Here is a 27716-nt window from a genome sequence, read left to right on the forward strand (position 1 = left end):
TTTTTACCATAACATTTTTATTAAATAAAAGGAAAATATTAGGAGACGACGTCTGCTAAGGTATGAGGTTAATTCTTTACATGGCGAGTGGGTCACAGAGACACGACATCAATCGTCCATTAGCAGCAGAAGAGACACTTTAAGTTGCCCCGAGGGGACAAATCTCATTTATAAGACAGTGGTGCTGGCCTCTTAAAAAAAAAGCAAAAGAGAACAACAACAAAAAAAATGGTTTTGAGGTTTAGACAACAAAACAAATGTGGCTGGAGATGCCGCAAAGCCCTTGAAGGCAGAGGCCTCACGGCCCGCCTGACTTCCCACGCAGGGTGGGCACAGGCCCTGCGGCATGTCAACCTGAACACAGGGTTGGGGGGAGCAGAGGGCTGGAAAGAGGGGGAGAAATAAAAAGCACGGGACAGGCCTGTGGAAAGCAGACGCACTGTGAGATTCTGAAGCAGGCGTCCCCTTTCATTCACGGGACAGGGACAGGGAGGAGGAGAGCCAGCCCGTGGTTACTAAGGCCCCACACATCACCCAGGGCCAAAGGGGAAGGCCTGATGCCCGTAAGGACCATCTCTGGGAGCTGGCTGTGTTTTTCTTCCTCCTGAAAGCAGATGATAGAACACCGTGAAGGTGCTAAGACCCAGGCCAGGAATGGAAATGAGTGCCGGCTCCCTCCTGCCCAGCAGCTCAGGCTTCTTGGGGAGGCGGAAACGTGCCCTTCTGGCCAACCCAAGCCGGGTACTTGCCAGCCGCTTCTCCTGCTCCTGGAGGTCCGTATGTTACAGAGATCTGGGGTGTGTTTATTTAAAAAAGGACACATGCAACTCATGGGGGTTGGGGGGAATTTGGGGATCAACTGTGAACGAGTTTGCATCTGAATATCTCAGACCTCTGGGCAGGGGGAGGGGAGAGAAGTGGGGCAAAGCCACACCACAACGCCCCAAAGGAGACCCCGATTCCCGCCCGCCAGCCATCCAGCGAGAACTCAAGGTGGGTGAGGAAACCGCCTTGGGTGTGAGTTTGCTGCCACATCAGCCTTGTTGCTGCCAGCCTCCCCCACCGGGCACAGAGCCAGAATCTGCTTCAGGAAGGAAGGGGGGTGAGGAGGGTGCCTTATGCAAGACCAGCCCGTGGGGGTGGGGATTCGAAGTTCCCCGCCCAGACGTGCACCCGCCAAGCCCCTCGCAGAAACAGCAGGCGGCCAGGCCAGGAACCGCGGCCCGGGGAGCTACCTCCTGGTCCTGGCCCGGGGCAGCAGGACAGGGGCACAGGCGATGCCCGCAAAGGACTCCGGGAAGTGCAGGTCGCGCTCCCACTCGTCCGTCTCAGTGTTGTACACCTGCACGATGCCTGTCACATTGTTGAGACGCCAGTTGTAGCCTCCAACGATGTAGATCTTCCTGTCCAGCAGGCAGCAGCCGGCCTCTGACTGTCCGGCCCGCATGGGGCTCACACTGGTCCACTGGTCCGTCTCGGGCACGTAGTACTCCACGGCCAGCACGTCGAAGCAGCGGTCAACGTGGTCCATGCGGCCGCCAAGGGCGTAGATGCGGCCGCCGGCGCCCACCATGGCGTGGAGCACTCGGGGCTCGCTCATGGGAGCCTTGAACTCCCACTGGTCGGTCTCGGGGTCGTAGCAATGCAGGGCCTTCTTGTCCTCCACCGAAATGCCATAGCCGCCCGAGATGTAGAGGCGGCCCCCAGACGAGGCACCCGCATGGCCCCATGTGCGGCGCTTCAGTGAGCAGGCATAGCCCCACTCGTTGCGCCGCGGGCAGTACCTCTCAACTGAGGCCAGGCTGCCGGCCCGGTTGCGGCCGCCCGTGGCGTATACCATGCCGCACAGCACGTTCAACTGGAACTGGATTCGGCTCTCCTGCATGGCCTGCAGGCGCAGCCAGCGGTTCAGGTGGGGGTCGTAGCGGTAGCAGGAGTCCACGGCGCCCTCGCCACTGCGGTACTGCAGGTGCTGACCCCCGGCCACATACACGAAGTTGTCCAGCACGGCCACGCACGTGTGGCTGCAGCCCACCTCCATCTCCGTCAGCTCACGGAAGTGGCGGGCCCCCGGCTCGGGCAGCTGGTACACCTTGCTGCTGACCGAGCGGTCGCTGTCGGTGTAGGGCGTGCCGCCAAAGGCAACCAGCGAGGGCACGTCCGAGCGCACGGCTGTGCGTGGCGACTGCATCTCATGCTGCCGGAAGGGGAGCACCTGGTAGTTGAAGGCCTCCAGCAGGTACTGGCGGCACAGCACGTCCTCCACCATGATGTCCAGCGTCTGCACGCTGTCCACCAGGTCTGAGGACCGCATGAGCGGGAAGCGGATGTGGCAGAGCACGTGGCTGGCGCGCAGCCGCCGGGCGGGGTCGTGCTGCAGCCAGCGGACGGCCACACGGAACAGGTCAATCTCGGCGCAGCTCTGCAGCCGGTTGCTCTTCAGGAAGAAGACGAGGCGCTCCAGTGGCAGGTGCAGGAAGTCCTCCTCCTCAGCAATCTGCAGGAAGTGCCGGAAGGTGAAGGTGTCCACCGATTCCTTGAGCGAGGCCAGGCTGAAGGTGGTGGCCATGTGGCCGATGTTGAGGCAGGTCTCCACGCTCATGGCGGCCTTGAGGAACTCCTCACACAGCTCCACCACGGGCAGCATCTGCAGGAACACGGCTGCACCCAGCACGTCCTGCACGCAGTCCAGGTCCAGTGTCACCTCGGCACTGTAGGCGAAGTCGATGATGTGCCGCAGGCCGCGGGCCGACACGCCCTTCAGCTCAATAACGTCCTGGCTCGTCTCCCTCATGCCGCCCGTGAACATGGCCCTGAAGGTCAGAAACACAGCATGTGGGCTCGGGGCAGCCAAGGGGCACTGTGGCTGCCCGAGCATGGCCTGGCCCCGGGACACTGCGAGCAGAGCACGGCTGGCCAGGGGAAAGCAGGCCGGATGCTCATTAAAGACAGGCAAAAAGGAAAAGAAAGATTTTTAATCCACCCCTAGCCATGCGTCTTCCTACAAGCAGCAACTCCCCACTCTGCCCCCCTAGGTGGAGCCCTGCCTGGCCTCACCCAGAGGTGTGCGGTGCTGGGGCCCAGCCGGCTCAAAGGGCGGGGACCAGGGGCTGCTCGCTGCGGGGCTGGTGCGGCTGTGCAAGAGAAGACCAAACCTTGGCTTTGGCTCTGGCTCTGGGGACAGGTCTCCAGCCCCACCTTAACACCCAGCCCTGGACGACCACGCCGGTGGCAAGTTCAGGAGACAAGGCAGGGACCCCCAAGGGCACTAGGCACTGTAGTTCACAGAGCCCAGCCCCTCACGTGGGCAGCTGGCTCCACCTTCCCCAGCCTGGGTCACTGTCACATGGGTTGGGGAGGGGTGAGGGTGCCCAGGTCAGAGTGCCCAATCAGGGGGCTGTGCTAGGGCCCCTGCCATCTCCAGAGGCCTATGTGGTCAGGAAAGCCCCCTGAGAATGGCCCAAAGGAACACCAGCCCATCGTGAGACCTGCCCCCCAGCAGCAAGTAACCCCAGCTCTGTCAGCCTGCTATGCTGCTCTGAGAAGCAGCGCTAACGTGAGCGCTGCTGAGAGACGTAGGCCCTGGGTCACAGCTCCCCATGGCCTTTGAGGGCCCCCCACCAGGAAGAGGGGTGAGAACCCCAGTGCCTGCTCAGGGTTCATGGCAGGTTCTAGAAGATAGCATGTGCTCCAGCTTGGGGCAAGCTGGCATTTCATCATAACTATAACTACCATCAGCACACATCTGTGACAGCCGTCTGAGGGGAAAGAACTTCCCGACATTGCCCGACAGATGCCCGTCCCCTAGTCGCACACCCAGTGGGCCCAGCTCAGGCCCCAGAGGAGGGACAGCTGAACTTGGTGCTGCCGTGGGGCCACTAACAACTGCCCAACCCTCCACCGCAGTGCTGTACCAGCCCCCTGGACCCTGCCCCTTCTTGTCCCCGCGAGTCCCGTCAGCCCATCGAAGGCAGAAGCAATCACGGTGACGGTGACAGGAGGGAGCATTGCCTTTTAAGGCCTCACCAACTGCAGTGCCAGCACAGAGGAGCCTTTAAAGGGCAGTTCTGGCTGGGCCAGCCCGCCCGTCCCCAAATCCAGAACAAAAATAGAAGCGGCGCCCCAGATGGCTTGGCTGCTCCAACTCCCCAGAATGGCCCCTCTGAGCCCGTGGGGCGGGCAGCCAGGGGGCGCACCAGGCAAGGCACCCCAGCTGCGAGGAACATGCAGCCCGAGACGGGCACCTGGGGTGGCAGGTGGGAACGCTTCGGCCACCCCTGGCAAAGTGGGGCTGAAGAACCACCCCCAGGGCGGCACCCCAGCTCTCTCTGGTGTCAGGAGGAAGCTTGCCAGCTGGTCACTAAGGGAATGAGGGAGACTGTCCCCAGCCTGTGACAGCCCCCAGCTGATGAGAATGGCCCCCAGCCCTGCTCCGTGGGGCCCTCGCTCCCCTGCTCCACCAGGCACAGGGAAGGAGCTTTCAGGAAAGGGCCTTCAGGGTAGAGAGACCGGTACACCCAGCAAGGCCTCACTCATCACGTGGGGCCTTGGACAGAGCCTGGCACACACAAGGGCTGCCGAGCAGGTGTTCCTCCCATCCCTCAGCCTGAGCACAGGTGCCATGTGGGCAGAGCTCATGCCTGTCTTATCCCTGCTAAATCCCCAAGGCCTAGAACAGCGCCTGGCACATGCAGGCATCAAATAAAGACTTAGAATGAAAACCTGATGGAGCCCTGGCCACCTTGGCAGGGCAGAAGCTGCTAATCGGGCACCCACCTCTGTCCCCCAGGCATGCTCTGCTTGTCTGCTCAGTGTCCCCCACAAGTGTGAATAAGTAGCAAACCTGGAAAAACCTGCAGGTTTACTGGACTTCTCTCCAAACCCAAAGATGGGCTAACCCCAGCCATTTTCCCTCAGAGCCATCCCCGTCTAGATGCCCAGCCCTGAGATCTTCCCTCTTAGAAGGGCGGCACCCTCCACCCTGCCCCTGGGGGCCCACGCTCACCTGAAGTAGTCGCTGCAGGCGGCCAGGACCACCTTGTGCGCGTGAAAGGTCTCTCGGTTGATGGTGAGCACGACATCCAGGAGTTGGCCCTGGGCGCGGAGGGCAGCGAGGCCCTGCAGGAGGCTGGTGCTGTGGCCCGGGGCCGAGAAGGTACACTTGAGGGCCCCGTTCTTGTCGGCCATGCTGCGGGAGAGCAGAGGTGGGCAGGTGGCTCACAGGCCTCAGGGCCGTCTGGTCCCTGGGCAGGCTTGGCAGGGCTCTGAAGCTGCCCCGGGTGGAGGCAAAACTGCCAGAACCAGCCCCAGAGAAGTGGAAACCAGGCCTGGGTCCCAATGGTGTCTTCCACCTGCCCACTGACTGGCCGTGGCAGTGGATGCGCCTCTCCAGCCTCCATTTGCCACCTGTGAAATGGGTTTGATGCAGGACCTGCAGAGGCTCCCGCATCCCTTTTTTTTGTATTTGAGATGAGATTCACATAACATTCATCATTTTAAACTGTACAATTCAGTGGCATAAAATCCACTCACAATGTTATGCAACCATCACCTCTATCTAGTTCCAGAACATTTCAGCACTGTGAAAGAAGACCCATACCCATTACCAGTCACCCCCCCAATCCCCCTCCCCCAGCCCCTGGCAACCACTAATCTGCTTCCTGTAACTATGGATTTGCCTGTTTTGATGTTTCATGTAAATGGAATCATGCAACATGCGGTCTTTTGTATCTGGCTTCTTTCACTCAGCCTGATGCCTTCAAGTTTCATCCATGTTGTAGCGTGTGTCAACGCTTCATTCCTTTTTCTAGCCGAGTAATATTCCCCTGTGTGGACACACCATAATTCCTTTATCTGTTCACCCATCTATGAACCTTTGGGTTGCTTCCAACCTTCTCCTCTTTAAAAATTTATTTCATTAGCTTTCATTCTAAAATGACCTGTGCCGGGGCTTCCCTGGTGGTGCAGTATTGCGGCTCGCGGGCCGCTTCTATTTTTATTCTGGATTTGGGGACGTTAGGAATCTGCCTGCCGATGCAGGTTTGAGCCCTGGTCCGGGACGATCCCACATGCCAAGGAGCAACTAAGCCCATGTGCCACAACTACTGAGCCCGCGCTCTAGAGCCCACGAGCCACAATACTGAAGCCTGCATGCCTAGAGCCCATGCTCCGCAACAAGAGAAGCCACCGCAATGAGAAGCCCGCGCACCACAACGAAGAGTAGCCCCTGCTCGCCACAACTAGAGAAAGCCCGCGCACAGCAACGAAGACCCAACACAGCCAAAAATAAATAAATAAATAATAAAAAATAAAATGACCTGTGCCTACTGAGTGCTCATTTTAAGGTATAGGACTCTCCATGTCACCTCACTGTCCCCTGTGCCCCAGTGAGCCATCCCCACGAGTAAGCCCCTCTTCTCTCCCCTGCAGGAGGCAGGGTGGGATTAGTTGCCAGCACAGAGCTCCAGCACAAGTCTGAAGGAGGAACTCGAAACCTGCAGCCTCCCGGGTGGCACTAAGCCCCGGGGTTGGGGGTGCCACGGGCCAGCTTCTCACCGTGGGAGAGGGAGAGCCACCTCCAGCAGGTGCTGACCTTCAAGGTCTAGCCACTCTGACACCAGCCAGCATGCCTCTTGTGCCCTGTACCCCAGGGGAGGGCAGCCACACGACCATAAAGTCACCCTGGCTGTTTACAGAAGAATTTCGCTCTGGCTGCACTCGGTGGACACCCAGTCAAGGGGAAACGCCTGTCAGTCCTACCTTTCAGGGACACGCTGAGCAGTTTGTCCGCAGCCCCAGAGCTGTAAGAGGACACAGGAGGACTGAACCCGGGTCCAGGAAACAGCAGGTTGCATGGGATCTTCCTGTCACCAATGTAAGGAAGCCGTAAAACCAAGAATAACTGCCCTAAGATGGATTTACCTACAGGGGCAGTTAGCTGGGGATGTGATAAGTAAAACAGATTCCTGCACCTCAAAATGAGGATGCACAAAGCAAAGGTTGCCTTGGAATAAAAATAAAGTTTTGAAAAGGAGAGGGGTGGAAATAACCCAAATGCCCATCAGTGGATGAATGGATAAACAAAACATGGTGTATGCATACAATGGAATATTACTCAGTCATAAAAAAAGAATGAAGCTGAGTCATGCTACAACATGGAAGAAACTTGAAGACATCAGGCTTAGTGAAAGCCGCCAGACACGAAAGGCCACGTGTTGCATGATTCCATTTATATGAAATGTCCAGAAATCCACAGAGACAGAAAGCAGATTAGTGGTTGCCAGGGGCTGGGGGAGTGGGTGTGTGGAGTGACCGCCTGAGGGTACAGGATTCCCTTTGGGGTGATGAAAACGTTCTGGAACTAAACAGAGATGATAGTTGCACGACATTGTAAAAGCACTAAATGCCACTGAATTATATACTTTAAAATGGTGAATTTTATGTTATATGACTTTCACCTCAAAAACAAAACAAAACTCAAGGACATCTGAGCCTTCTCAGGTCCTGGGCAAAACCCTGCCATGACCTCCAGGGCCTCACAGCATACAAGGTCCTCTGTGGCCCAGCCCCTATCACCCCCACTCGCTTCCCCTCATCCCCTACCCCCTCCCCAGCCCGTCCCCTTTGCTGTTTCATCTCGGAAAACTTTTGTAGACATGCATCGATAGGGCTTCCCTGGTGGCGCAGTGGTTGAGAATCCGCCTGCCAATGCAGGGGACACGGGTTCGAGCCCTGGTCTGGGAGGATCCCACATGCTGCGGAGCAACTAGGCCCGTGAGCCACAATTACTGAGCCTGCGCGTCTGGAGCCTGTGCTCCGCAACAAGAGAGGCCGCGACAGTGAGAGGCCCGCACACCACGATGAAGAGTGGCCCCCGCTTGCCACAACTAGAGAAAGCCCTCGCACAGAAACAAAGACCCAACACAGCCATAAATTAATTAATTAATTAATTTTAAAAATTAAAAAAAAAAAAGAAATGCATCGATAAATGAGTTTAGGAGCCCCTAATATATCACTTCCTCCTCCAAACACAACAGAAGGGGGCAATGCCCATCAGCCTCCATGGGGTCAAGAGCCTTCCCAGGACTCTCTCAGCCCCCACCCCACCCCAGGCAAAGGCCATCCTCCCCAGCCCTCTGCTCTCTCCCCATGGCCTCCGGCTCTCTGGAACTTGCTTTCCCATTCCTGGGACTGATGCCTGCCCACAAATGAGGGCCAGGAATGTGGGCACTGGTCTTTCCAAGAAAGCAGGAAGAGAAAGAAGGCTCCTCGACTCCTACTGCCCACCGGCTCCCAAAACACAACCAGGGGTAAAAGAGCTGACGTCGGGCACAAGACACACAGTCGCTGCTGACAGGAGGTCCCCGACTGGCACAGGCCGCCCACCTCAGCGGCCCTTCTGCAGAGCCTCGGGAAAAGGGGTAAACCATCCAATGGGCAGAGGGGCTGCAGGGCCCTGGGCACTGCCTGCAGGCCTGCGAGATGCTCAGGGTTCCGAAGGTGTGGGGACATGGCGGGGGGACAGGGGACGTGGCAGGGGGACACCACCTGTGCTTAGCGGAAAACCATCCTGTCTCTGGGAGTCAGGAACACCTGTGATTCAGAGCCCAGCGCTGTGGTCATCTGAGCTGGTGATACTGGGACGCCAGTGGTGTCGGTAGCCAGATCCTGGGTTTGTCCCGGAGGCTGGGTGTGCAGACCGTGGAGGGAGGGAAGGAAAGGGACCCAGGAGGACCCTGAGTCTCTAGCTTGGCCGAGTCGCCTCTCCCCACCAGGTGGAGGGGATGCCCACCTCACACGCCCCCCTCCTCTCCCAGGCAGGAAGCAGCCAGTGCTGCTGCATCCAGCCCATCCTTCCTGACTGGGTCACTGCTCAGATCCGAGTCTCTGCTCTTTTGGTTTCCCAAGAACCCCACCTGACCCATGTTCTGAAGATCACGAAGAGAATGTCATTGGACCCTCAGGATTCAGAAGGTCTCAAACTGTACCCACCCACTGGCCAGGGCTGCCCTCAGCCATACAGGCCCTGCCAGGACATCTCCAGGGACAGGGTCTTGCTGTGTCCTCTCGGCGACACCCTGTGACGGGCCTCTGGACCGCCGAGCCAAAGCCACATCCCACATGAGCCTCCAAGGACCCTTGAGGTGCTCAGATCCATCCCCCCCTCCCCCACTCTCCTCATGGGCTTTTTTGTCAGCCCCTTGTCTGTTTCTCATGGGTGGGAGGACACAGCATGAATGAGACAGAGCAGACCTGCCCTCGTCAGGCACACAGTCCGGGAAATGGGGACCCAAAGCGGTCACATCATCCAGAACTGGCTTCACATCGAAGCTGTGAATGTCTCGGGGGGAGGAGACAGGAGCTGGGAGCAGAGAGGTGCAGAGGCCAGAAAAAGTGGGGGTGTCCCCGGCTTCTCCTCCCAGCTCTGCCACCCCTGAGGTTAGACAGTGACGCCCAGCCTGGGAGCAGAGGGCTTGGCTGCATCCTGGGTGTTGGCCCTAAGGCCCGACTCCCACGAACGGCCATCCCTGTGCAGAGCCACCTCCCCTCCCAAGATGGGCCCCCTCCTGCCTGGGGCCAGGTGCTCCACCTTCCCCGTGCAGCACAGTGGCCTGGGATCAGGGACGGCTGGTGTGACCCCTTGGAACCTCCCTCCCAGGACCAGGGGGCAGAGAAGAGGTGTGTCTCAAACCAGGGACCGTGTTAAGATGCAGACACAGACGTAGACTTGGCCAGTCTGGGTAGCCCCAGGGATGGCAGCGCTGCTCTCCACAGATGCCACTCAGCACAGCAGGGGCTGCGGGGTGTGAGGAGGTGACATGCAGACAGCACCTGTGTGCCACTTGCATCACCAGGATCCCCTAGAGTCATCCAAGCCTGGATCCTGGCCCTGAGCAGAGTGTCTGGAGGGTTGGGCCGGGACCCAAAGCCTGGGAGGTGAATCTTGGCCAGACCCACTCCGGAAAGACTGCCTGGACTGCACCACGGCCCTTGCTGCTCCAGGCTCCGGCACCTGGTGTGAGGAGCAGAGGGCAGGATTCCGAGGCTGCCCTGCTATCTGCCAGCTGTGTGACTAAGGCACGTTGCCCGGTCCTCTGGGTCTTCATTTTCTCAGCTCTCAAATGGGGCAGGCAGGACTGCCCTGGTGGTCCAGTGGTTAAGACTCCACGCTTCCACTGCAGGGGGCATGGGTTCGATCCCTGGTTGGGAACTAAGATCCCACATGCTGTGCAGCGCTGCCAAAATTTTTTAAAAAGGTGGGGAGGGGAAGGGAGGAGCAGACATCACAGAGCTGCCATGAGGCTCCCCGGCCCCCATCACCTCCTGGGAAATGAGGGACCACAGACCCACTTCCCCCAGCTTCACTTTGGGCTGGCAAGGCCCAGTGGGGGGCTACATCCTGCCACCAACCATACAAGCCACTCGTATGCCTTTGAATGGGGCCAAGTGCTTGGGAACTTGAAGCTTGGAACCACCCACAGAGCACCAGCCCACGGCAGGTGTCAAGTGAGCCTAGCTGGCCTCTCTGTGGACACCTCACCTCACAGATTTTGTATACTCCCCCAACCCAGCCTTTGACATTTTGCTTTTAGCTGGCCTCAGTTTTTTCTTAGAAGTTCCTCTGAGAGTGTGAGGCAAGCTGGGAGGATTTCCTGTGCTTCCTCTGAGCTCTGGGGAATGGCATGCCTATGCATGTTTTCACCAGAAGAAAGATCTCACACCAGAGGCAACTTCATCCTGGGGCTGCTTGGTCCCTGGACATATATTTACTGTGGTCCTCCATATATAAAGAGCACCAAGAAATCAATACAAAGCCAGCAATGTCACAGAAGGATGTGGGCTGACGGTTCCTAGGAAAGGAAGCACAGCTGGCTGGAGAGACCTAAGACTCAGCCTCGCTCATTATAAGGGAAGTGTGCTTGCCAAAGGACTGGCTTCACCCCTCAGGTGGGCAGAGTCATGGGGTGGGCCATCTGGCAGCAGACGCTCTTGTCCATTCCCAGCAGGAGTGCAAAGAGGGACAACTCCCAGGCAGGCAGTTTGGCAGACCTAGCAAAATTCTAAAGGCTCACATCCTTGACCTAGCAAGTCTACTTTTGGGATTTACCTGAGATGTACTCACATGTGCAAGTTGAGAGATGTGTGAGGATATTTACCAAATACCATTTCTGGGGGCTGAAGATGGGAAACAAGCTAAACACCCTTTAAGGGGGTACAAAGGGCTGCCCTCCAGCCGAGCACGGAGGCCGTGCATACTCTAAGCATTAAAACGCTCCTCTGCAGGAGTTAGGACACCCGGCCCAGGAACCCCTACAAAGCCCATAGCACTTCTGCTTACAGGGTGTGGAGCCCAAGTTGCACCAAGGGGGTAGGAAACGGCCCCTTTCTGCACATGCCTCATCCTGTCCCAGGCGCTCCTCCTCGTGCCTCCAGCAAGGCTCACGGCACCTCACAAGGCTGGTTTCCTCCTCCCATCTCACCAGTGGGACAACTGTCTCTGAAGCCCCCACCACTACCCCACACACACCTCACAGCCTCTGGGGAACTCAAGGAAGGAGGGAGGAAGCCGGCAAGGGCCAGAGTCCCCAGCCTAGACAGAGAAGCAGGCTTGGCTGGGCGGAGGTGGGCAGGAGGAAGAGGGAGGGCTGGGGCCTGGGACTGATGACTAAGGGAAGGACCCATTACTCAGGCCGGCCCAGACAGGGGGCGGCTGGCGAGGCGGGGCCCCGGGCCCCCAGGAAGGCAGCAGCGGCAGCCCTTGAGCTAGTCCGAGTCTCCAGACGGCCACCCAAGCCACGGTCACCCGCGCTGAGTCATCGGAGCCAATGCGTCAGCAGCCGGGTCAGGGCGTCTCTGGAGGCCACTCACTGCCTCCCCAGCTGCACCCTCAGCCTGGACATGGCCTCTGACCATGTGCCCCCCGCTGTCCTGACCCCAACCTCCGCGCTGTGTCTCTCTAGCACTGTCATCAGGCACCCCCAGCCATGTGCAGTCCCGTGCTGGACACGGGGACACAGCTGTTGCCTCCCTCTGGATGTCCCTGCACAGGGGCTGACAGCCAGTGGGACTAGGTGGGGTATATGCCCACCTGTGGCAGGATCCCCACAACCTCCAGGCGTCCCCAGCCTGCTGAGCCCATTGCCCATGCTGTCGCTGGATCCTTGCTGGCGCCCCCTGTGGGGACTCCTTCCTGCCCCCCATCCTTCATGGGGTCACCCCCCAAATACACCAGGGGCTAGAGTCCTTGCCTCAGGGCCTGCTTCGGGGGGACCCAAGGCAGGATGGCCTAGTGAGGGACAACCACAGGAGGTGGAGAGCCACACCAACAGTGACAGGGCCCCACGACGGCGGTAGGGGCTGCCTTGGGAGCAGCACTTGGCGGGGTGGGTGCTCCCCTCCTCCTGCCCTCGCCCGGCTGCTGGCCCTGGTCTCCACTGTCGGTTTCCCAAGCCCACAGGAGAGATATGAAGCCCCGGAAAGTTCTTTTCACTGGAATGTCCAAAAAAAAAAAATGGGAAAAGGCAAGACCAAGAAAGAATTTCATGGAAACATTTCTTTGGGGTTTTGTAAACTCCTTTCCCACCCCCACATGGAGCCCAAAACTCAGGCCAGAACAGACTCTGACGGTATTGCCCCTTTAACATACTGTTCTGACATGCAAATTCCCTCACTTCCCCTCAAAACAGAGAGCACTTCCACTTTCAAAGCCAATTTTGGTTTTATTGTCCATGTGGCTCGATGGAGCACAGCAGCGCAGCGCAGCTGGTTGGCTCACACCCTGGCTGATGCAGTACCAGGGAGCTCCAGGCCACTCCGCCTTAGGGTCCTGGGTGCATCAGCAGGGAAGACACAAGGGGGGACAAAGGGAGACAGAGACCCAGAGAGGGGGAGAGAGACCCAGAGAGAGAGAAAGAGACCCAGAGAGGGGTGACAGAGACCCAGAGAGAGGGGGACAGAGACCCAGAGAGAGGGGGACAGAGACCCGGGGCGGGGGGGGGGGGAACAGAGGTTGGGGGATGGGGATGGGGCTCTCTAGCTGCAGATGGAGAAGTGCCGGCAGCCCGCTGGTCACCTCTCTGTCCTATTTCCCACACCACCAACCACTGCCTCCTATCCAGCCACACTGGAAGCTTCTCTGGCTTCCCCTTCCTGCCCGCCTCAGACCCTTCACAAAGCAGGCTCACTGACAGAGCACATGCTGGGCACAGCCCTTCACAAAGGACTTCATGAATCCCTGGCCAGCCCAGGAGGTCAGTGCAGCAAGTGTCCCCTTCAAGATGGAGAAACTGGACTTGCCTGGTGGTGCAGTGGTTAAGAATCCACCTGCCAATGCAGGGGACATGGGTTCGATTCCCTGGTCCGGGAAGATCCCACGTGCCGCGCAGCAACTAAGCCCGTGTGCCAGAACTACTGAGCCTGCGCTCTAGAGCCTGAGTGACACAACTACTGAAGCCCGCATGCCTAGAGCCCTATGCTCCGCAACAAGAGAAGCCACCACAATGAGAAGCCCACACGCCACAATGAAGAGTAGCCCCTGCTCACCACAACTAGAGAAAGGCTACACAGCAACGAAGACCCAAGGCAGCCAAAAATAAATAAATAAATAGATTTATTAAAAAAAAAGATGGAGAAACTGAGGCCCAGCATGGCCCCCACCCCATGGCTGCAGGCAGCTCCAGTACTGGCTCCCACTTCCCGCTCTACTACAGCCTGCTGACTCTGCCAAGGCCACTGCTCTGCCTTCCAGGCACGCAGCTCCATGGATCAAAGGTGCGTCTGAGCCAAGGTCCCAGATGTCCCACAAAGGCAGACACCCCAAGCCACTGTTGCTGTGGTTACCACAGTATTTCACAGCTCTGGGTACTGTGCTCCCAGCCCAAAGGATGGAGTCACCATGTTTCGGCACCTGGCAGTAGCCCTCAAATGCTCCGGCTGGCCAGCAGCCCCCATGCTCACGTCAGCACGCTCTCTCCTGGGGCTGCTCACCCCAGGTCGGCTCCGCCCTCCTCACCCCCAGACAGCCGCAGCCCCACGGTAAGAGGCAGCTCCTTCTGAGATGCCTGCAGTCCTCTCACAGGGCTTGATCCCTGAGCGCTCTGGGGAGCAGATGAAAGAGCAGGGCTCCTGTGTGGACAAGTGTGGAACCCAGGAGCAGATGAAGGTCCTCAGAGCAGGGTCCCAGCAGGCCTGGAGGCCAAACCACTGAGAGAGACTGGGGGGCACAGAGACCCATAGAGAAGGGACAGAGACCCAGAGAGAGAGAGAGAGAGAGAGAGAGAGAGAGAAGAAAATCTGGCCAGGGCCCCAGATCCCATGTGCCCCTGAGCCTGGGCTCTTCCCACAGCATCAGCTGAATTGTTTCATTTCTCCCTCCTGGTCATCATACTGGTTACTTCCTACATCTTCTGCGATAATTTAAATCAGGATGCCCAGTGCCAAGGTGGATCTGCGCACCCCATGGGAGGCCAGGTGAGCCAGGCCGCCAGGCAGGGGCAGAGCCTCATCCACTCCTTCCCACCTGCTCTGCCTCCTCCAAGAGCTGGGCCGTGGACACATCTAGGGCCCACTGTGAGCCCACCCTGGGAGCACGTCGCCCACAGAGACGCTCTCCCTGAGCCCTGCAAAGGGGCGCCAGGCCACACTTGCCCACCTCATCTTCAGGGCATCACCAGGCAGGGTCACCCCCCACACGAATGTCTTTGGCTCCTGCCTGTCTGTGCCTGCAGTGCAGTGACAGCGTGACAGAAGAGAGGCGGTGCTGGGTGCTGGGGATTACCGGCGGGAGGGAACCATGCAACCTGCCGGCACCCGGGACTGGTGGCTCCTGAGAACCCCCACGTGACAGCCAGGGAGGCTCAGGGTCCAGAGGGTGGTAGGGAAGGCAGACAGGATCTAGAACCCACGTCCACCTCAAAAGAACCATCATGACTCCTCCCAAGGACCCAGAGAGGTGACAGGAGCAAATTCCTAGGGGCTGGGAGTAGAGGCAGGGGTGTGCCTGGCCCCACAAGTCACCAGCCTCACAATGAGACCCCACCAGCCATCCCCAAAGCCTGGCTGGGATCCTGCGCACACAGAGCCTGGTGCCGGACAGCCTCGCTCAGTGCTGGTTCCACTCAAGGCAACTGGAACCACCCGGTCAGCTCCGTCATCCCGCCCTTCTGAGACAGGGACAAACCGCGTGAATTTCCCCACTCCCGCAATACTCACTGGGTTACAGCCAAGAACTCTACAGGTATGGCCCACCCTCCCACAAGCAGAAGGCAACAATGACATCAAAGTCCATCACTCTCCTGCCTAAGCCACCTGTGGCTCTCCGACAGTCTTGCTCTTCAGGGACCACAGTGAGCCCAGTGCCCCTGAAGCCCAGCCGTGACCTCTTGCCCAGGCTCTCTGCCCTCACCACAGCCTCTGACTGGTGCCCCAGGGAGCCCAGGATGCGTGAGGATCTGGCCACTGCTGATGGACAAGAGGACCCTGTAGGCAGCACTTCCCCAGTCCCAGACCTGCCAACTCCAGAAACTTCTCAAGTCTAGGAAGACAGAAGGGGGACACCCAGACCCTCCTTCCCTCATCATCAGCAAGCTCTCTGCCTCCACGTACCCCCACCTCTCCCCACCCTGGCAAGCGAGCACCCACTCCATGCAAGACTGTGGGCCCGGGGCAGTGCCAACCTGGTTCCCAGCTCGCCTCTCAGTGGGCAGCCTGGAGAGGGGTATACCACTATCGTCACCATTTTACAGATAGGGACATTGAGGCACAGAGAGGTTCAGGCATCCACCCAAGGCCACACAGCATGTAAGAGGACTGGCCAGTGTCAGCCTCTCTGTAGCCCCAGGTGGATGGGCCCCCTGATCACCTCCATGATGCAGACGGGGAGACTGAGGCTGGGAGAGCTGAGACTACTCACCAGGAAGGCCAAGCCAGGAGGTGGACGTGGAGCTGGACAGCAAGTAGGGCAGGATGTGGCTCCTCAGTGGCAGCCAGGGCAAGGGTGTGGACTATCCCACTAACCCCCCGTTATGAGGGAGGTAACCCCATTCTGCCAGGTCACAGTGGGAAAGCCCCACCCAGGCCTCCACACCTCTCCGACCCCAACCCAGCTCTATTTGTCTTGCCTGCCCATCGCTCCACCTGGTAAACCATCCGTCTGTTTCCAACCTGTCTCCTCGAAGCTGCAACAGGAGCCTCACCAAGCAGGGCAGGGTGGGTTCTGTCTCCTGCTGTGTTCCAGCACCTGGCACCATGCCCAGCATGTACTCAGAGCTCAGTCACACTTGTTGATTAAATGGCTGGATGGCTGAGTGGGTGGGTGGATGAATGGATGGATAGATGGGTAGATGGATGATGGATGGATGGATGGACAATGGGTGATAGGGTAGATGAACAGATGAATAGACAGATGGGACAGACGGATAGATGGTTGGATGGAAGAGTGGGTGGATGGAAGGATGGGTAGATGGACAGACGGATGGAAGGATGGAAGGATGGATGGATGGATGGATAGGATGGGTGAGGTGGCAGGTGGATGGCTGCTAGGTGGCAGCAGTGGCTGGGGCCTGACTCATATCTCTGCTTGTTGCAGGTATCTGCTGCATATATCTGCTCTGTTACCCGCTCCACACAACCTCCTGGTCCAAGTCCTGGGACTAGGTATGTTATCCTCTGACTGGGCTGAACCCGGAAGCCCTTGGCAGGCTCCTTCCTCTCTGGGATGTCTGGCCTCCACACTTTACTCATGCTATTCCCCAGGTTGAAGGGCCAACTCCTTCTGCCCCCCACCTCCACCCCTCCTCCCTATGCTGCACTCTCAAGCCCACTAGCTCTTCCACGCTCCTCCATCACTTTCCCTTCCAAGCCTTCTCGAAGTAGAAGGTCTCCCCCATGACCTCCCTTGCCCTCATGGCCCAGCCAGGGTTCCCCACAGCCTCCGTGACCCCTCAAAGCCCAGCCAGGGCCCCAATGCCAGGGGCAGCAAGGGCGACTAATAAGCAGGTCTCAGGGTGAAGCTTCGCCTGTTTTGTTCCCACCCACTGACAAGAGGCTGATCCCAGTAAGAGCCCATCCCCCCACATTATCCCTGCTGCACTGAGCTTGGAGATGGGGCCACTTGAATGAGCAAAACCCCTTCACTCTACAAATTAGGCAAGTAGGCACATGACTGCATGGCCCCAGAACACCACTCGGAAACCCTGTTGAGAATCCAGCATTGCAAATGCCAGCATTTCAGGACCCAGCCCAGCTGCCTCCCCTGGCAGGGCAGGTATTGAGGTTCTGAAAGGGACAGTTCCACCAAATGGCATGCGCTCATGCCCAGTGGTGCTAGGCCATATGCAGGCAGACACAGTATGGGTATGGCTCAGCAAGGACCTTCCAACAGCAGCACAAACTTAGGCATCAAAAGGGGCCTCTCATGAATAACTTCATTTTAGGGGGTGCCAACATCCCTTCCTTCTTCTGTTAAGGGCCCCCTGTTTTCCTCAGGGAACCTCCTTCACTCTCAGCCCCAGTGGTAAGGATCAGGAGACCCACCCCTGGGCTGAAAAGGGAGAATTCATAACCCAGCCTGGCCAACCAGAGCCTCCTAGGCCCCCAGCCATGCTGATTGATCCCAGGATAGGGAGTGTGACCCATTCGATCCAACCAAAACCTTCCCTGGGACTTTTGCTGGAGCCACCAGGATGGAAACTTCCCTTCCCCTTAGGGTTGCTGGGATGATGGGGAGCAAGGTGAGGTTACCTTGCCCAGCCAAGAGCTAAGAGACGGGAGTCACAGGTTCCAGAGGAATCATCTGAGCTCTGAATTTAATGAATTTAAAAACTGGAATTCTCCCTGAACTTATTTTTTATGTGAACGATGAACTTTTATTTTTTAACTGAAGGCAGTGAGTCGAGTTGAGTTTCTGGCTCTCGTAACCAAAAGGGGCCTTCAATGTCAGAAGCCTCTGATCCAGGGCTCGAATTCTGGATGAGCCTCTCGAAAAACCACTGTGGAGTTAATACTTCTCCAGCTACCACCTCTCCCTGCAATGCACACTGGCTTCCTACCCTGGGAATGCGGACGAGGAAGCCTCACTGGTTGATCTGCAGGCGAGTGGGTGATGACCAGACCCAGCCCGAGCCCCGCCTGCCCGTAAAGAGACAGCCCAGCCGTCTGCCTGTGAAAGGTCAGCAAGCTACCCATGCCCCCTACTGTGAAAGTTCAGCAACTCTAAATGCTAAAATACTGGAAGCACGCCTAAGGCTGGAGCTGCAGGGCAGCCCAATGCCATCAGCTTCGGCAAGGAAAACACCACCCAGAGTTTCTGCAAGTGACTCACGTGGAGCATAAACATTTGTGTGTTCCCAGTCTCCCTGCCTTACGGCCCACGGGTTGCCATTACCCCTTGCACGACAGAGGTGGGGAAAAAAGAGAGAGAGCAAGAGAAGCCCTCCTAGGATCAACCAGACTTCACCAAGCCAGCACACAGTTATGACTTTAACTATAGTCCTGGAAGTTTTCCAAGTTGAGGCTGCCTCGGGGGTCTGCAGCGGGGCTCCCCTACATGACTGTTGCTTCACGGGCATTTTGTCACCCCCCCCAAACCCTCCCTCGGGAGAATGTCCCACTCTCAGCTACAGTCATGGAAGATTCTGAGTGATCACGTCTCCCTGCTCCTGCTTCCTCCGGCAGACTGCTTCAAATTCTAACATCCCTCTGAGAGGCGAGCTGTCCGGATATCCAGCCCAGCCCAGCCCAGCCCAGCCCAGCCCAGCCCAGCCCAGCCTGCTCCTGCTAGGATCCTGTCTTTGACCCCTGTGGAATTTCGCAGTTGTGGCGTCAGAAAACGTCTTCGGCCTCGATCCTTGATCCTCCTCGGGTGACCCCCCCCTTGAGGCCTTTAAAAGCCCAAAGGTCCACCCCTCAAGATTTCCTCCAGGCTGAGCGTGTTCAATTCCGGAAGCTGCTTCCCTCATAGGAAAGGTCTGCGATTCCCCAAAGGTGCCGGTTACTTCCTCCCGAATCACAGTATTTTCAGTGTGCAGCGAGGTGGTCTGCGGGAAGAGCTCAGCAGCAGGGCTGCTCGGCGAGGGGTCTGAAATCATGCTGGATGAGCCCCAAAACCCACTCCGCCAAGGAATGTTAGGGAAACGCTCTCATAGCCATGGGGGATGAGTTCTGTGAATCCTGAGCAGCCCTCTCTGAAGGGAAATGGGAAAGGGGCGGGGAGGAGGAAGGGACTGGAGACTCGGGGTTAACAAGTGTTAAGAGCCCGTCTGCACAGCTGCGGAGCGGCTACCACAGGAGGAGGGCGGGTCGGCCCGGTGGGGACCCAGCGGGCCCCAGCCCCCACTTCCCCCGGCAGGCAGCTGGACAGGGAGCGCGGCTGGTCCTTTCCCCGTCTCCAACACAGCGCTAAGATCCTGTCCGTGAACTAAATGGAGCGCGTGCAAAAGGATACTGCTCACTGGCTTCCCTCTAACGGGGCTGACTCACTGACAACACACCTGTGAGTCTCTGTTTCTCTACCCGGACCCTGCCATTAACAAAAATCAGGAGAAGAAGAGTGACCCTTGCTCGGCTGGCCGTGGAGGGCCGTTCCAGAAGCCTCCCAGTCAGGCCAGCTCCTCCTGCAAATCCATCGTAGATTGTATGTAGAATATCCGCTAGACTGTATCAGAGCCTCCACAGTGAAGCCCTGCCTGCGGGGAGCACACATTCTAGGGGACACAGATCCTTAAGAACACAGAATGGACCATGAGCCTGGGGCAGAGGACGAAGAGGGGCAGATGGGGGGAGTCATGGTGGACAGAGTGGCCAGGCCCCAAGGAGGCAACACAGGAATTGTGCAAAGCTCTGGGACAGGTCACCCCAGCCGAGGGAGGGTGAGCTCACGAGGCCCAGGAGGGGCACCAGCCTGCTGTTGGAGATGTGAGCTGTGGAAGCACGGGGGCCCGTGGGCAGGCAGGGCCTCGCCGTGGGGGACAAGGGGATCATGTGGAGAAGTGAATTTTGTTCTGAGACTGTTCTGAGAGTGAGGAAGCCCCCGGCAGGTGTCAGGCAAGGGACGGCCTGGTCTGATGCCTGCCTTGGGAGGGTCCCGCCAACTGGAGGTGGGGGGACAGCAGCCAGGAGGGCAAGAGTCGATGGCAGCTCAGAGCCAGGATGAGGTGGAGGTGGAAGAAGGGGCCGGACGGGGATGTGGCTCAAAGGTGGAAGCAACACAGTGTGCCAATAGATTAAAGGAAGAGAGAGCAAATAAGTGTGCATGTGGTGAGTGCTCTCAAGGAGGTCAGAGAGGAGAGGCAGGAATCGAACTGGGAAGGACCAGGTCCTGGTTGTTAGAAGACCAGGGACCCTCGAGCAAGGAGAGGCATGAGGACTTTCCAGAACAGAGGGGGGGACCTTGAGCCCTCCAGGCCAGATGTCCATGTCTGCTCCCTGTCCCCACTGGATGCTCTCAGGCAGCAGAGCCTCTCAAGCCAAGTGGGGCCTCATCCTCCTGCCTGACGCGTCCTCCACCAGCACTCACTCTTTGGTCCACGGCAGAAACCTGAGAGCTGGTGACTCCCAACCTGGCTGCCACCATGGGTCAGCATGTCACACAGGTTCAACCTTGAATCTTCCCCAAACCCATGCCCACCTCACCATCTCCACGCCCCACCCTCAGCCCAGGGCCCCTCATCTCCTGCCAGAGGGATCCTTCCAAAACACGAATCTGACCCAGGTGCCCCCTCACCCAAACCCTGCACCAGCCCCCAGTCTCCCCACTCCTCCCTCTCACCCTCTCCAGCTCCTCTCTGCCCTCTGGACCCCTAAAAAGCCAGGCTCCTCCCCCTCCAGAACCTGCACATGCCACTTGCCTGTACCCAGAAAACAGGCCACCTCCCGAGACTCCCTTCCCCCAAGCTGATGGCACTAACCTTTAGACTCTGCTCAACCTCATCTGTAAGGAGACTCTCAGAACCTTCCAGAGAAGGCAGGAACCTCCAACGCAGCCTCGGGACATTTTATGGCAACCGTGGGGAAATGACGGCCCAGTTGTTTCACTTGCTGGCACATAAGTGTCCCACACAGGCACGGCCCATCTGTCCGGGGGCCCCATATGCCCAACACCAAGCGCACCAAGGCACACAGGAGGCATGAGACCACCGACAATCGCCAGGGGAAGAGAAAGGTGTCAAATGAGTCCCATCCACAAGAGGAAGGAGCTGGGGATGCCGAGAAGTCACCCTCCCTCCTCCCCCTTCTCCAGGGCCTTCAACCCTAAGTCTGAAACATGCCCCAAGACCAAAGGGCAGGAGTGCAGAGAAGCCCCACTTTTAAAGTGTCTTGGGGGGAGGCAGGCGCAAACCTCCAACCTGGCCCCTCTGAGCTCTCCCGTGAGGATCGGCAATAAAACATAACCAGTTAAGGAAAGTGCGATGACACACTACATCTACCCCCTAGAGATGGCGCAATGATAGCAGAGGCTAATAAAGCCTTTCTACCCCATAACTATGGCTGACAAGAAGGCCATCCCCGGGGGGTTGCAGCTACTGGATGGAAGTGGTTCAGCTATGAGACAATCAGGCTGCACAATTCAGGGCGAAGCGTGCAGTTTTCAGAGCAATTTCACATCGTGAGCTCAAGGGACCCTACTGGTGAGAAGGTGAGGAATGGGGCGCCTCACTCCCAGAGGAGCTGGGCTGTGTGACCCAGGCCCCGAGCACCTCTGCCCAGCACTTTCTCCAGCTCACCCCAGACTCAACTGCCCCACCCCAATACTCTGCCAAGACCCACCAGCTCATGCTCTACACTCTGTTCCTAGGTGCCAGGCTCACATGGCAGCATCTGTCCTCTCAATGCTGCAGAAGCAGCTCAGACTTGACATGTTCCATTCTCCCACTGGCCCTGGCACTGTCCCTCTCATGGCCACCAAGTAATGATACTACCATCCTCTGAACTGCTCAAGCTGACAACCACAGAATGCTTGTATCCCCCCAAAATTCACACATTGAGACCTATTCCCTAATGTGATGGTATTAGAGGGCAGGGCCTTTGGGAGGTGATTAGGTCATGAGGATGGGGCCCTCATGAATGGAATTAGTGCCCTTATAAAAGAGACCCCAGAGAGCTCCCTAGACCCTTCCACTATGTGAGGACTCAGCAAGGAGGCCGTGTCTATGAACCAGGAAGTGGCCTCTCCAGACACCAAATCTGTCGGCGCCTTGATTTTGGACTTCTCAACCTCCAGAACTTCAAGAACTAAATTTCTGCTGTTTATAAGCCACCCAGTCTATGGTATTCTGTTATGGCAGCCCAAACAGACTAAGATACCAACTTTCTCTTCCCAACCTGCCACATTGGCTCATTAGCAAGACCTGCCAAACACCCCATGATCCCTTCTTGGTCCACGTAGGCACAGCGGACAGAATGCTAACAGCTTCAGGACCGCAGGGCAACATTGCCACTTCCACACTCACACACACACGTGTGCAACATGCTGGGCACCCTCTGAGCATACCCTCACCCTAGTTTGCTTCTTCCCAGCTACCCTGCCCAGTGGGTCTGGGGTCCCACTTCCTGGATGAAGACTAACACACAGAGGGTTGCAGATGTGCCCAAGGCATGCAACAAGCATGTGGGTCTGATGAGGTGCCTGATGCCACCAGATCTCCCAGAATTCCTAGGAGGAGTTGAGTTCCTGTCTCTGAAGGGTCAAATTCCTGTCTCTCCCTCTCAGCTGAAGAGAGGATGAGGCCAAAGGAACAAGAAACTTCTCAGAAGGCCAAATCATTGCCCAGTCTTTCACGCAGGAGTTGGGGGACTGGACTCTTCCAGAGCCTCAGGGATTAGTGGAGACAACCTAGGGTGCAGCCAGAGAGGGCTTGTTAAGAAAGTTTAAACAAGCAAAGGCCACCAAGCCAGAAGCAGACGCCTCAGCTGAACTGTGCCAAACCCACTCACACTGTGTCCCAGTCACGACTTCCCAGAGAAACACCTATGACTGGCATGCCCCTCACCCAGATACTCCTGCCTCACCCCCCAAGAAGCAGTGTGAATCAATGAGACTGGGCCTCATCCAGACACCTTTAGGAAAGATGGGCGGTGAAGAGAGGATGCCAAAGGCCCAATGTCTGAAGAAACTTCGTGGTGAGAAGGTTCCTCCAGAACTAGGCAGGCCAGGTACCTCACAGCAATGGAATTTTAGCTGGGGAGGTGCGGTTCCTGGGAGAGTTCCTCCACCCCCTCACAACACACTGTAAACCTCCTCTCTCTCCAGGAGCCTGGACCCCCTCAAGGGCCTGAGGTGGAGCTGAGAGGGGGCCTGCTGCAGAACAAGTTTCTTTTGTGTGAGTGAGCCTGCAGCTAGGACCCCACCTCCCCTCAGCAAGCGCCCAGCCAAGGCAGCCATGCTCTGTCCATCCCAGAGGTTCGGCTTGGTCATTAACGACCATCTCTACTAGGCAATGGGTTTTTTGTTGATCCCTCGAGATAGGAAGGAAGGAGAATAAGCTTTTCTCTTTCTTTTTTCCCCCTTGGTTGCAGAAAAGTGAAGTTGGAACAAACAAGTTATATAATGCTGGGGGCGGCTGGGGGAACGCAGTCATTCCTAAGGACAGTTTTTCAAGTTGTGGGACCGTTGGAAGGGCCAAGGGGAAGACAGGAACCACCCCCATCCCTGGCCAAATGACAAAACCCTTCATGGGACAAAAAGGCAGATGCAGGCACCACCTGGAAGGCTGGCAAACCAGCCTCACAGACAGGGCCAGCCTCCCCCCCGGTCCCTGGCAGGCCCACAAGTCTCCCCGAGAAGGCAAGGGACAGACCTGACCACCTAGAAGGGACTTCCTACCAGCCAGACTACAAGCCCTAGAGAGCTTTTCCACACTTCATTCATCCATCCCTCCCTCCCAGCCATATTTCCTTTTTTTTTTTTTTTTTGGCTGCTCCAGGTCTTAGTTGCAGCTTGTAGACTTCTTAGTTGCGGCATGCAGACTTCTTAGCTGCGGCATGCGGACTCAGTTGTGGCATGCATGCAGGATCTAGTTCCCCAGCCAGGGATCAAAACCGGGCCCCTGCATTGGTACCGCAGAGTCTTACCCACTGGACAGAACACCAGGGAAGTCCCCCAGCCACATTTCTTGAACACTTCTTTCCTCTGGGCTGCCTGTGCTCCAGGCATACAAGACCAAGACTACACGAGACAGACGTGCTCTCTACCCTCAAGGCATTTCCACTAATAAACACACCAAGTAGTGTTGGGTGGTGACTGCATGTTCAAGGACACACAACAGCCATAGGACCCAGCAATTCTGCTCCTGGTATATACCCCTAAGAACTGAACACAGGTGTTCAGACAAAAACTTGTACATGCATGTTTATAGGAGCATTATCCAAAACAGCCAAAAGGTAGAACCAACCTAAATGTCCTTCAGCTGGTGAACTAATAAAGAAAACGTGGTATGTCCACACAATGGAATGTTATGTAGCCATAAAAAGAAATGAAGTGCTGACACACATTACATTGTGGATGAACCTCGAAAATATTAATATGGAGTGAAAGAAGCCAGACACTAAAGGTCACATATGGTATGATTCTATTTATAAAACAGGTAAATTTAGGGAATTCCCTGGCGGTCCAGTGGTTAGGACTCTGTGCTTCCACTAATACGTTGCATAGTTGCGTGGTGAGGCCAAAAAAAAAAAAGAGGTAAATTTATAGAGACAGAAAGTAGATGAGTAGGGACTTCCCTGGTGGCGCAGTGGTTAAGAATCCGCCTGCCAATGCAGGGGAAACGGGTTCGAGCCCTGGTCCGGGAAGATCCCACATGCCATGAAGCAACTAAGGCTGTGCGCCACAACTACTGAGCCTGCGCTCTAGAGCCTGCGAGCCACAACTACTGAGCCCGCGTGCCACAGCTACTGAAGCCCGCGTGCCTAGAGCCTGTGCTCCTCAAAAAGAGAATCCACCACAGTGAGAAGCCTGTGCACCGAATGAAGAGTAGACGCCGCTCGCTGGAACTAGAGAAAGCCCGCACGCAGCAACAAAGACCCACCACAGCCAAAAATAAATAAATAAGTAAATAAATTTATTTAAAAAAAATAGGAAGCAAAAGTACAAAGATTCAATGAACAATTTTTTATATTTTCTGGGATGCGGAGGCCCTGCTTGTTAAGAACCTCAATTGCTAAGGCGAAGGGTTACGCTACAATGTGCATCATTGATTTCCTCTGCCTCTTTTGCTCTGTTTTATTACAACCCCTAATTTGTTCATCACTCTAGTATTTGTAGAAAGATGTTTTGTATTTTGCCACATCATGATAATAATAGTCCCAGTTTGACTGGCTGGTTTATAAGTTTAAGTACAAATAAATAAAAGATCCATTTTCTCATTTGAAAAAAAGAGAAAAAACTTAAACCTACACCTACCATAGGACCCAGTCATTCCACTCCTAGGTATTTACCCAAGAGGATGAAAGTATATGTCCACACAAAGACGCATACCCAGATGTTCACAGCAACTTTATCTGCAATTGTCAAAATGGAAACAACCCAAATGTCCATCAACCAGTAAATGGATAAACAAATTGTGTCCATCCATATAATGGAATAGTAGGCAGCAGTGAAAAAGAACGAACTTCTGATACTTGTGACAACACAGATGAAACTTAAAAAATATTCTGTTAAGGGACAGAAGCCAGACACAAGAAGCCACATATTATATGATTCCATTCATGTAAAATTTCTAAAAAGACAAAACTACAGAGAGCGAAAGCAGATCAGAGTGTGCCTGAGGCCAGGGGTGGGAGAAGGGTTGACTGCAACGGGCTTGAAGAAATTCATTGTGGTGATGGACACGTTCTGAAAACCTGGATTGTGTTAATGGGTACATAACTCTATAAATTTATTAAAACTCAGTGAGGAGACTTCCCTGGTGGTCCAGTGGTTAAGACTCCGTGCTCCCAATGCAGGGGGCCAGGGTTCAATCCCTGGTCAGGGAACTAGATCCCGCATGCCGCAAAAGCCCACCTGCTGCAACTAAAAGATCCCGCATGCGGCAACGAAGATCCTGTGTGCCACAACTAAGACCCGGTGCAGCCAAAAAAACAAAAAACTCCAAAAAACTCAGTGGACTGTTCAGCTAAAATGAGTGAATTGTATAGCATGTAACGAATTATACCTCATTCTTGCCCCAGGTTATCCGTAGCCAGGGCTCAAAGCAGGGACTAGGGTTCACTGTCCCTTACATGCCACCTCCTACTGGTCACCAAATCCTGTCCACTCTACGCCCTGCATGTCTTCCCAAATCCCCTGATCTCTTTGCTCCCCACTACAGGCCTCCAAAGCCCAACTCATGCACCCGGACCCTCAGGCCTTTCTGAGGCACACGAGTATTGACCATTTCATCATTTATCACGCTGACGGAAATTATTTGCTCCCATAAGCTCACCAGCAAGAAAAAGTCCGAATTTCTTCCTTGGCCAGCCAAGGGTAGCAGACTGTCCTGGGGGACCGGGATGAGAGGGTCTAGACTACTCTGGCCTTGTGCAATGGGAAGAGGGAGGGAGGTCTTACATCCTAAGGCAGGTGTTCTTTCCCTCTGAGAACCCAGAACAATGCATAAAAATACCTTCAATTGCTATGCCAATTCTTCGGTTCAAACAACCAGTCTCAGGACTTGTCCAAAGGGAAAGGGGGCCTCTCTCAGACCAAAAGGGGTGAATTCTTCCACCTTGATCTGAGGGCAAGACCTTGCTTCAAGTTCTTTGCCCTGGGGGTGAATGGGATTTACACTCCATGGGGCTCGTAGGGAGGAGCCACAAGGACGGACCGTTCTCATGTATTTTTTAAACCTTCAGCGCTCTCTCACCATCTTCAGGCTTCCCAAGACCCACTCTAGCCCCTCAGGACCCCTGGGACCCCAAGACCTCTCCCTGCCAATCAGGACTCACTGGGACCCCCAGGGCCCCTCAGCTCCCTCCCTCAGGTTCTCCCAGGTCCCTCAGGCCTCTTTCAGGCCCTTGGGTTCACTTGAGCCTCCTACTCCCAACCTTCTACAGTCCTCACCCCTCCCAGGTCCCCTCAGCCTGTCCTCAGGACCACCTTTAGAAACCTCAGGGTCCTTCAGCACCCTCCAAGAAGCCGTGGGCCTCAGCCCTCCAAATTCCCCTCAGCCCCTCCTCAGAGTAGCCCAGACAGCCTCAACAACCTCAAGACCTTCTATGGCCCCTGCTCAGGACCTCCCTGCCTCCCAGACCCCTTGGCATCTCCAGTTCCCCCATGGCCACATCACAGTCAGGAGCCCCTGGGTTTCCCTTCAGATCTCCACACCCCTCAAAGCCCTCTCAGGCCCCTAGGGCCGCATGCAGACGCCTGGAGGCCCTGGGGCCCCCAACCCGCCTTCGGATGCCCCGTGAACAGCCCTCAGTCCCCTCAGTACTCCATAGCCACCTAAAGTCCGCAGCCCCCGTAAAAATCCTCGAGTCTGCCCAGGCCGCTCCTCCAGGACTCCCCTTAGGTCACTCCAGCCCGGGGCAGGTGCAGGCCCACCCTGTGGGCTGGTTCTCACCTGTTCGGGCGCTCAGGGCCCGGGCCCGCGCCGAAGCCGCCGCCACCAGCGCCACCACCGCCACCGGACGCCGCCATCTTCCCACCGCCGCCACCGCGCGTGCTAGTGACGGGAACCGCGCGCGCCGGCCCGGGAGACTAAGTCTCGGGGGGTGGGGAGGGGCCTGCTCTGAGGAGGGGC

At 56.6% G+C, this 27716-nt stretch overlaps 1 protein-coding gene across 2 annotated transcripts; it reads right to left on the minus strand.

The window, feature by feature from the left end:
• Positions 1-27677, minus strand: KLHL26 (kelch like family member 26). 2 transcript variants are annotated; one of them, XM_082381349.1, is made up of 3 exons: positions 27537-27677; positions 5006-5188; positions 1-2813 (listed from the first exon to the last, which is right to left on the minus strand). In XM_082381349.1, the coding sequence occupies exons 1-3, from the start codon at positions 27611-27613 to the stop codon at positions 1232-1234; spliced, it is 1842 nt and encodes a 613-aa protein (XP_082237475.1). In that variant the 5' UTR covers positions 27614-27677; the 3' UTR covers positions 1-1231. The 2 variants fall into 2 exon arrangements, with proteins under 2 accessions (XP_082237475.1, XP_082237476.1); XM_082381350.1 differs by lacking the exon at positions 5006-5188 and having other exon boundaries at positions 27537-27653.
• Positions 27678-27716: the final 39 nt, after the last annotated feature.

Source organism: Balaenoptera borealis (genome assembly GCF_965194805.1).
Source record: "Balaenoptera borealis genome assembly, chromosome: 2".
Taxonomy (NCBI): Eukaryota; Metazoa; Chordata; class Mammalia; order Artiodactyla; family Balaenopteridae; genus Balaenoptera; species Balaenoptera borealis.

Bases quoted from the DNA above. Each gene is read 5' to 3' on its own strand.
- KLHL26 (XM_082381349.1), bottom strand. From the start codon at position 27,613: ATGGCGGCGTCCGGTGGCGGTGGTGGCGCTGGTGGCGGCGGCTTCGGC. The intron at 5,189-27,536 runs GTGAGAACCAGC...GCTCTCCCGCAG, and splicing joins GGCCCTGAGCGCCCGAACAG to CATGGCCGACAAGAACGGGG. The intron at 2,814-5,005 runs GTGAGCGTGGGC...TCTGACCTTCAG, and splicing joins GCCTGCAGCGACTACTTCAG to GGCCATGTTCACGGGCGGCA.